At 63.7% G+C, this 9,607-nt stretch overlaps 2 protein-coding genes across 6 annotated transcripts in view; both read right to left on the bottom strand.

Annotated features, from left to right (window-relative positions):
• Positions 1 to 4,182, bottom strand: part of MROH1 (maestro heat like repeat family member 1) — a 55,623-nt gene extending 51,441 nt beyond the window's left edge. The window contains 4 exon segments of the mRNA XM_052787920.1: positions 56 to 187; positions 580 to 725; positions 2,775 to 3,170; positions 4,095 to 4,182. Coding sequence (XP_052643880.1) covers positions 56 to 187; positions 580 to 725; positions 2,775 to 2,796 — 300 coding nt within the window. The 5' untranslated portion in view covers positions 2,797 to 3,170; positions 4,095 to 4,182.
• Positions 4,183 to 5,079: 897 nt separating this feature from the next.
• HGH1 (HGH1 homolog) lies at positions 5,080 to 9,203 on the bottom strand. Of its 5 annotated transcripts, none has more exons than XM_052787927.1 (6): positions 8,465 to 9,022; positions 8,267 to 8,367; positions 7,447 to 7,545; positions 7,275 to 7,366; positions 5,750 to 5,872; positions 5,080 to 5,579 (listed from the first exon to the last, which is right to left on the bottom strand). In XM_052787927.1, exons 1-6 carry the CDS (start codon positions 8,992 to 8,994, stop codon positions 5,400 to 5,402), a joined length of 1,125 nt encoding a protein of 374 aa, XP_052643887.1. In that variant the 5' UTR covers positions 8,995 to 9,022; the 3' UTR covers positions 5,080 to 5,399. The 5 variants fall into 5 exon arrangements, 4 of the variants coding, with proteins under 4 accessions (XP_052643887.1, XP_052643889.1, XP_052643886.1 ...); XR_008235285.1 differs by lacking the exon at positions 5,080 to 5,579 and adding an exon at positions 6,330 to 6,942 and having other exon boundaries at positions 5,761 to 5,872; positions 8,465 to 9,181; XM_052787929.1 differs by lacking the exon at positions 7,447 to 7,545 and having other exon boundaries at positions 8,465 to 9,025.
• Positions 9,204 to 9,607: the final 404 nt, after the last annotated feature.

Here is a 9,607-nt window from a genome sequence, read left to right on the forward strand (position 1 = left end):
AAGGGCCTGGCCAAGAACAACAACAACGGGAATAGCTAGAGCTGTCAGGTCATACCTTTGACTTGGTCATTTCATTAGATGCCAGGAAGATAACCACCTTCGCTGTGCTTTTGTCCAAGAGGGCAATGTTGTTCTTCACCACAGTTTCCATTGCCTTCAGGATGATCACCCGGTGAGGGTAAGCCAGCTGAAAAGGGAAGGAGAAAGCAGCTGGTCAGCCAAGCTGAGCAAGGCACGGCAGCTGCCCCAGGGCAAGCGAAACCTGCATGTCCCAGAGCTGCCCAGCCAGGGACCAGCTAGCATTTCCACCACGCTGCCCTCGCAGGAAAAGGCAATGACTTGGACCACCAACCAGTTTTACTCCGTTTCTCATCCACGACAGTGTATTATCACCATTTCTTCACCTGCGCAACTCCAGCGCCTTGGACCAGACTTCTCAGCCAGCTGGTCCACCACTCTTGTCACCCAGATCCTCCCAGATATCTCCCTCACTTGCTGATAGAGCCAATATCCCTGAGCTGCCCGGAAATATTTCTCATGCTGCTGACATTCCCACGACCAAGCAGAGCAGACCCCTACCTTGTCATGCTGCCGGAGGTACTCGTCACAGGAGTTGAGGATCTCCTCCGGCTCGGACTCCCCCAGGTAGCACAAAGCATTGTAGATCTGCTCCTGGACTAGCGGGTCCTTATCTGTTGTGGCATCCATCAACGTCGTAGCAAGCCCTGAGCAAGACAGGCAAGTTGCAAAGATTTTTGTATTCTCTGAACATCTCCTGGGCTAACAAGAGCAGCAACAGAAGAGCCTCCGTGCATTTTCATCCATCCTTCCATGAGCCTTGTGCACAACTAAATTAAGCTTCACTGGCTCTTTTGTTTCCCACTCAACAAGCACCTACCAAAACCCTTTCTTCTGGGCTCACCACCCAAGACAACTCACCTTGAACATGAAGACACCCTGCACACGGCCCTTCCCTATTCCCCAAGGGCTCATTCATCCTCATCCCCCAAGCTGGGCTGAACGCTTCACAGGTTTTTTTACTGCAGACCCTGCAAATACCACTCAGCACTGCGTCAGCCTCTGAGTCAAGGTGAACTTGGCTCTAAGGTTTCTCGCTGGAGCAGGGAGAAGGAGGGATTTATTACACTGGAGATTTGAGACCAGGGCTGGGCAGCAGCACCGGGGCACGGGCTCCGCTCTGCAACTGGGTGCTGGCACCGCCTGAGGTGCCTGGGGAACCTGCACAGGGCTGACACGACGTGGGACCTACCACGGGCACATCCTTGAGGGTCAGGGGCTGGAGGAGCCCTCTGGCCCCCGTGGTCATGCCGCTGAATCCCACCACCAGATGAGGCTCTACGAAGGTGAACGGATGCTGTCAGTTAAGAGCTAATATCTGGCAAAGTTTTCCCCAGCCATGCTAACCAGCTGCCACGTGAGAACAGCCCCAGGAGCGCAGGTGACGGTGGCCCTTGTCCTGGCCCCGGGGCACCATCCCCAAGCAAAACACCCTCCACTGCCTGAGGTTACGGGGTCCCTATTAAAAAGGCCGCCCCAACAGTCAATCCGACAGTGGGATGGAGCCCACCGAGGTCCTGCCAGCGGTGAGCCAGGCGCCTGCATTGCTGCTGTGGACCAGAGCTGCTCCCCCACACCACCAGCCAGCGACTCTGCTCCAAGAGCCTAACTGTTATCGTGGAGTGGTGTATTTCTCATTAGGGCCTTTGTCGTAATAAGGTTAATTAGTTACAGAGCAGGTTGCCTGCAAGGACTCTGCAAAGAGCCCATAGAGCACCACGGGGCCAGTGACCGCACACAGCCTCTGCGTTCCCACAGCCCCTCGTCCAAGAACGTGCCTTCACGCGGGGACGCGAAGACCCACCAGGACGCCCGGTCCCGAGGGGACGCCACGCTGCCTCGAAAGCATTGGCGGCTGTCACCGAGGCTGGAACGAGGAAGGTGACAGCATCTCTCGTCCCCTCCCCTCCTGCTGCGGCCAGCACTTCCAAGCCAGGAGGAGCTGCCTGTCCTCGCATCGTCTGCCTGAACAGCCACACAGTCCCGCCCCACGGCCAAAAGATGCTCCACTTTAGGGGTTTTCATTTTCCAAGGGGGTTGTGGAGATGTTTGCCACGCTGTCACGTTAAAGCCAACGTGACCTGGTGCTGCTGCTGAAGGTAATCCCTGCTCCCACCCCAAGCTACCCCTTCCCCGTGGCTTAATTAAACCAGAAAATTCTTTATTGCCCTTAAGAAAAGAAAAAGAAAAAGGGGGGGGGGGAGATTAATTTCAAAGCTGGCTGGGATTAATATAGGAAATGCACAAGGGTTTAACACCAGTTTAAACATTTAGAGACTATTTAAGCTTATGCAATTTGCAGCAGAGACAAGGCCTGAGATTAATTTCTAGGGCAGGGAATTACTGTGCACAGAGAACCGCTCCCTCCTCCCATCCCCGACCAGTACGTCTCTCCAGATGCTGCAGAGATCTACAGCAGCCCGGGTCGGGCAGCTTCGCTGTTTGTTCCACCGCAGACAGCGGAGGCAGAGCTGAGCTCCCCCCAGGGCACCGGCAAGGCAATTTAGCCTTATTAGCGAGAGAGAGTTCCCACCCGGCTCAGTCCCCACGGAAGCGGCGCAGAAAAGCTGCGCTGGAGCCGGGCAGAACGAGCAGCCCAAGGCGAAGGGGGGCTGTGACCGGAGGGAAGGAGGCTCCCACGGCAGGGCCGGTGCACTGAAGCCCCTTGCCCGCTCCCACCGTGCTCCTGTACTCACGTTTTATCCGTGACTCCATCATGCTCCGTGTTTTCAGCTTCCCCACCAGCAGAAGGCAGTTGGCAGCTTCCTCCGTCTCAAACCCGGGGATCCCTGGGGAACCTATTTTTACACGCTGCCTTTACTTTCACGGAGAAGACTGTTTGCGGTTCTGGTCCGGGTCAGAAAGCCAACGCTGGGCGCAGCGAGGTGGAGGAGATGCTCTACAGCAGCCGTGGGGAAGGCAAAACAGCAGTTCCTTGCAGGCAGACGATGACCGGCCCGAGTTCTGCTTCCGAGAGGCCAGCAGGCAGCAGGCGCTGCGCTTCCATCGGTCCCCAGGACCGTCCCTATAGAGGTCGGAGCCGGAGGGAGCGCATCCCGGGTTCCGCTCCCCTCCACGTCTTCCTTCGTGACCTGCAAACAGGAGGACATTTTACATCAGCAAAACAGACTTAGAAAGCTAAACCACCCCACGCCATTTCCCCTCGCGTTATTGCGAGGAATCGCTGTTTGTAACCACAGCCGTAGATTCGGTGAGATGGTGTTAGCGATCCCCTCGCGCGCTGCAGGAGCTGAGGCCGCGCTCCAAATATTTGGCCCTAAAACCAAGAAGAAAAGCAAGGGAGCGAAGTTTCCAGGGCTGGGAGCCCTGCCATGGGGGTACAGTTGGGTCCAGCTCCTTTAACTGACCAGCTCCGGGACGGACGAGAACAAGTTTTCAGTGAAATAAGATTTGAGGGCCGACGTTCAAGACTTTTCCTTCTGCCCCAAGCCCGGCGTTGCCTACGGAGCCTTCTCCACCCTGGCCAGGTCAGGCAGCCGGCCAAACTGGTCCCAAAGGGCTCGTTCCCCAGCTTTGCCACGGCACCCCGACCTTTTACAACCCCATTTGCCTCCCCTATGGAGCGGGGACCGTGTCACGGAGGAGGTCGAAAGAAGGCAAGGCTCGCCCTGGTTTTCCTCGGGAAGAAACGCAGCCGGGAAGGGAATCCCACCGCCCGGCATAGGGGTGGGTGGGCAGGCTACAACCCTCCCGGCTTCCCAGCGGCGGGGGGCTCTGGCAACGGGTACCGGAGCTTCGCCCTCAACGGTGGGTCTCCACGGGGAAGCCCCACGGGGGTTAATTTCCCCCGGGAATGGGAAGGGGAGCACAGGCTGGAACCGGGGGGGTGTACCGGAGGGGTACCCCTAGGTCCCAGAGCCGCCCGGGGAGAGCAAGCAGCTCCCCACCGACTAGGGAGCGGGCAGTACCGGGTCCCCCCTTGCCCGTCCCAACTACCCCCTCTATATCCCAATAATCCCCGGGTCGCCCTCCCCGCTCCCACCGGCCTCACTCACCGCGGGAGCCGCCGCACCGGGACCTCCTCGGCCCCGCCCCCGGCGCCGCTTCCGGGTACGCGCGCCACGCCCCCTCCTTTGCCACGCCCCCAAGAGACCACGCCCCCCTCGCGCAGGGTGACGAGCGAAGCTGGTGTGGGCGGTGGCTTTGCGCGCATGCGCGCCGGCGGTGGCGGTGCCGCTCAGCTCCGCTAGGGGGCGCCGGTGGCGCGGTGCGGCGCCACCGGCGCCCCCTAGCGGAGCTGAGCGGCACCGCCACCGCCGAGCCCCGTGGGGCAGCGCGTCCGTGGACACGGGGGGGGACGACACGACTTTTGGGGGGGTCCGTGGGGTTTTAGGGGGGTGGTCCCCGAGCACAGGCTTGGCACAGCCTCCCCCAGCCTCCTCCGTGACCCCCCTGCACAGATAGGGACCCCCTCCCCCATGGATAGGGACCCCTCCCCACAGACAGGGACACCCCCCACACACACACAGGGGGACACGGGGAAGGGTGACACCCTCCCGAGATGGCTCTCTCCTGGCTGCTGTGCACCGAAGGAGCACATCTGTTGGTCCACGGCCCCAAAATCCTGCAGCGGGGTGACCACCGATGACCCCCAACCTACCCACCCCCCCCCAAATTTCCCTCCACTCCCCACCCGGGAGGGAGAATCCCCTGCCAGACCCCACTGTGAACTAAGGGGAGGGGTTGTCCCCCCCATGCCAGACAAGTAGGGAGCTATGGGCACATCTGGACACCCCAAAAGGCAGCAGGGAGGTGAGGGGTGTCATGGCATGGGGGGGTCCCAGGGAGGGAGCGTGCCCCAGGCTGGAGCGGGAGGGGGTTGAGCTTGTGCCCCCCCAACCACTCCCCGCAGCACCCCAGGGCTTGGGCCAGAGGAGGGGACCTGCTGTGACAGTGACAGGAGATGCCTGCACCCTGTCCCCCGGGCCCCCAGCCTCCCCCCCCCCCCAGCACGCCCCCGACCTTCTCCTGGGGACCACGGCGGGTTTGGGCTGGAAACCTTTTATTTTATTTTACAAGGCACAGTGCGGCAGCTCAGCCCTCGGGAGAACTCCCAGGGCCAGCAGTGGGGCAGTCCCACAGCGTGGGGCAGGAAACAACAGCCCCTTCCCGAATCTTCCACAAGGGGAGCGGCAGAGCTGTGTGAGGCGAGGGGGAACCCCTGCCCCGCAGGACCCCAGATTTGCTTCAGAAGCAGTGGGGAAAAACAGGGCCAAGCCACCGCCCCGAGGGGCCCGGCAAAGATCCCCCCACCACGGGAGCCGCAGCCAGTGGGTGACCCAGCCGAGCACAGCAGCCCCTCACCGCGACGGCTCTTCGGAGCGCGGCGTCGAGCCCCGCTCCTCCTGCTCCCGCCACCACCGCTCCTGTTCCTCCTCCTCCTCCCGATCCAGGTGCTGCAGCTGCTGCTCCACCTCCTCGGGGATGTTCACCTCCAGCAGGTTCTCCATCCCCGGGCTGGGCTCGTCCCCAATCAGCACCTTTTCCCAGGAGGGGGGAGGAAGGCTCAGGGAGGGGGGACAGGCTGGTGGGAGCCCCCCAAGGCTCTCTGCAAGGAGCCCAGCAGGGGAGCAGAGGCAGGACAGAGCCCTTGGAGCAGCTCCGCACCCCGGAGACCCGTCTGCCTCCCCTCAGGGATCCTCTTCCCCACCTGAATGAGCTTCTCGCAGGCAGCCAGCACGGTGGGCTCCCGTTCCCAGCGGTGCAGCTCCCGCAGGATCAGGTACGTCCCCTTCTCCCTCACCGTGTGCCGGCCGGCCTTGGTGGCCGTGAGCTGCGAAAGAGACAAAAAGCGGCAGTGTGGGCAGGGAGCCCGGCGCAGCCGCGAGAGCGGTGAGAGCACCCAGCAAGGGATGCTGCATGGCAGGGCTCGGCTGGGTTCTCCGCTGGGCTGATGGTGCCTCTCCGAGTCGGAAATGAAATGCCCCACGGCATGGGGGGGCTGTCACAGAGCTGCTCTGACAGCCCTCCAACGTAGGAATGGGGATGGAGAGCCTGCCCGTGGGGAGAGGGGAACACTGGCTTGTTGGTCCTTCTCACCCACAGGATCACAGATGGGAAGGGACACCTGGTCCTCAAGCAGGGCCAGCCAGAGCCGGTGGCCCAGGACCACGGCCAGATAGGCTTTGAGTATCTCCAAGAACGAAGACTTCGCCACCTCCCGGGGCAGCCTGTGCCAGGGGTCCGGTACCCTCACAGTGAAAAATTGTTTCCTCCTGTTCGAGTGTCACCTCCTGTGTTCCAGTTTGTGCCCGTGGCCTCCGGTCCTGGTGCTGGGCACCACTGGAAAGAGTCCGGCTCCTCTTCACTCCCTCCCGGCAGGTATTTATAGACATTGCTGAGATCCTCCCGAGCCTTCGTTTCTCCAGGCTGAGCAGTCCCAGCTCCCTCAGCCTTTCCTCACAGCAGAGATGCTCCAGTCCTTCAGCATCTTGGTGGCCCTTCCCTGGACCATCTCCACTGTGTCCATGTCTCCCTCGTACTGGGGAGCCCAGCACTGGACCCAGCACCCCCAGTGTGGCCTCACCAGAGCTGAGCAGATGTCCCTCGTCCTGCTGTGACACTGCTCCTCATGCAGCCCAGGTCACCCTTTGCTGCCTTTACCACAGGAGCATGCTGCTGGCTCACGTTCAGTGTGGCGTTCACCAGGACCCCCAGGGCCTCATCCGCAGAGCTGCTTTCCAGCCCATCGTTCCCCTCTGCGTCCTGCTGCCTGAGGTTGTTCCTTCTCCTCAAGGAGCTCCACGAAGTCCTTGTCGGCCCGTTTCTCCAGCCTGGCGAGGTCTCTCTGGATGCCAGCACGACCCTCTGGTGTACCAGCCGCTCCTCCCAGCTCGGTATCATCTGCAAATGTGCTGAGGGTACCCTCTGCCCCGTTATCCGGATGATTAATGAAGATGTTGAACAGGACTGGACCCCATATCGGCCCCTGCGGCACACCACTGGTCACTGGCCACTGAGTAGACTTCGTGCCGTTGATCACTGCCCTCAGGGCCCGTCCGATTTTCAATCCACCTCACTGCCGGCTCGTCCAGCCCAAACATCATCGCTTCTCCGTGAGGATCTCCCGGCAGACAGCGCCTTCTGTGGCAGCCCTGAACACCTTTCTACTCCCAGGAGCCCCCGCCTGGGCTCTCGCCCTCAGCCCCACTGCAATTTGCACCAGAAGGACCCACCAGCATGATGGCTTCCAGCAGCATCTTCCGGATGTCAGGTTCTTCCTCTCGCTGCTTGTCCTGCGGCAGGTACTGCAGGTCCACGGGCAGCCCTGGGGGAGAGACAGACTCAGCGGGAAGCACACGGCCAGCAGCCCCCAGACGCCCACCACCCACTCTGACACCCACTTACTTTCCATCTCGTCCTCAGGAAATTCCTCGGGGCCTGCTAGAGGCAGGAGGAGGAAGGGCAGAATGTCGACCTCCTCACTCAGCAGCCACTCGTGGTCCTCTGGGGACAGCCTGGGGTCAGAAGCCGCCACAGCCAGGGTGGCAAGCCCAGCCCAGACCCCTGCAGTGGGCTGACCCCAGCCAGCAGCTCAGCCCCCACCCAGCCACTCACCCACTCCTCCCCCAGCAGTGGAACTGGGGAGAGAATGGGGAGGGCGAAAGCGAGAAAAACTTGTGGGTCAAGATAAAGTGAAGGGAAAAACCAAAACAAACACAAACCAAAAGCCCCGAGCAATGCAAAGGCACTGATCGCTCAGCCCAGACCGATGCCCAGCCTGTCCTCACGCCATGGCTGCTTCGGGCCCCCCGTTTTTGAGCTGACTGTGACGCTGTAAGGTTGGGAACAACCCTCTGGTCCATGGGGGTCAGCCGTCCTGCCTGTATCATCCCCCCCATAACTTTCTGGCTGGTGAGAAACAGAGGCGGCCTTGACGCTGCCCGAGTGCTGCTCAGCACTGACTAAACCCAGCCAGCATCACCCACACTGGCTAAACCCGGCCAGCATTACCAGCCCTGCTTTGGTCACCAGTCTAAAACACAGCACCACGCAGGCTGCTACGAAGAAAGTAAACTCCACCCCAGCAAGACCGGGCACCCTCCCAGCTCCCAGCAGCGCTGGCAGGCCCGCTCGCAGCCCAGGGCGAGGGCAGCACGCCCCGGCAGGCGCCAGCAACCGGTGCCACGGGCCGGGGCAGCGGCTGGGCTCTGCCCGGGGCTCTCACCGTACTCGAAGCAGCAGTTCCTCAGTGCCCCCACGACTCCCCGGCGATGGACGACGGAGTCCTGGTACTGCGTGAAGGGCAGCAGCCGCTGCACCGAGCACCTGCGGGAGAAGAACCGTCACACCGGGCCGGAGAGACACACCCCCCCCCCCCCCCCATACACCCCCCTCCCCGGCCCCGGGCACTGCCGTACCGTACCGGGAGCGATCGAGGAGCCCACGGCGGCCCTCGGGCAGCTGGCTGAGGTTGCAGAGCAGCGGGCCGAGCTGGGAGGGCGGCCGGGGTTGACCGAGCGCCTGGAGGAGCGGCTCCAGCCCGGGGCCGCCCTCCCGCAGGCCCCGCAGTACCCGCCGAGCCGCCCCCCGCTCCCGGCAGAGGTTAGCCAGCACCCCGCAGGCCGGCCCGCCCGGCAGCAGCCCCAGTAGAGCTGGCAGCGCGGCCAACAGCGGTTCGCGGGCCGCCGGTTCGGCCGAGAGGTTCACCAGGCAGCCCAGAGCGTGGCGGGCCGCCGGCAGGGACGGCCCCGCCGCCAGCTCCAGCAAGGCCGCCATGGCCGCCGGTTGTCCCGCCAGCAGCCGCCGCCCCGCCGCGTCCCCCGACAGGGCCAGCGCCGCCTCCGCCGCGCCCTCCCGCGCCGCCTGGCCCGCCGCCGGGGACAGCAGCTCCGCCAGCTCCGCCGCCGCCGCCGCCTCCTTCTCCTTCGCCGCCATGGCGGGCGTCTCCAACATGGCGGCCGTCTCCCGGTAACGGCGAAGCCCCCTCGCGGCGATGGGCGGGCGCGGCAGCCAATGAGCGCCGCGCGAGGGGGGGCCGCCCCGCGGCTGCCCCAATCCGCGGCAGAGCAGCCGCCAAAGGGGGAGGGCCCGGTGGAGAAAGGCCTTCTGGGAAGGGAGGGCCGCCGGGCGCGCTTACAGGGCCCCGCCCTCGCGGCCCCGCCCTCGCCTGGGCCACTCCCCCTGGCCCTGCGGCGCCGCGGGGTCCTAGTGCGAGTGGGGCTGGGCTCAAGTGCCGGTGGGAGGGCGGTGGGGCGGGGCTCGGGTGCCCCACGCGAGTCCGTGCGGGGGGGTCACGGCTCACCCCCCCCTCCTCCCCCAGTGGGGGGGGTCACGGCGTGGCGCTGCCGTTTCCCCGTGGCCCTTCACCGGGAAGCCCACGCCTGACCGAGGTCAGCCCCACGGTCCCGCGGTCGCCGCGATCCTCCCGTGGCCAGCCGGTCCTTCCCCGGCGGGACGACGGTGGGAGCAGCCCCCGGGTCCCCCCACCCCTCCGCCGGGGAGCCGCCCGATGGGCTCCCGGAACCTCCCGGCTCGCTTGTCCCCTGCCAGCGTGGTCCTCCAGCAG

The sequence above is a fragment of the Harpia harpyja genome, chromosome 5 (genome assembly GCF_026419915.1).
Source record: "Harpia harpyja isolate bHarHar1 chromosome 5, bHarHar1 primary haplotype, whole genome shotgun sequence".
In the NCBI taxonomy this organism is placed as follows: Eukaryota; Metazoa; Chordata; class Aves; order Accipitriformes; family Accipitridae; genus Harpia; species Harpia harpyja.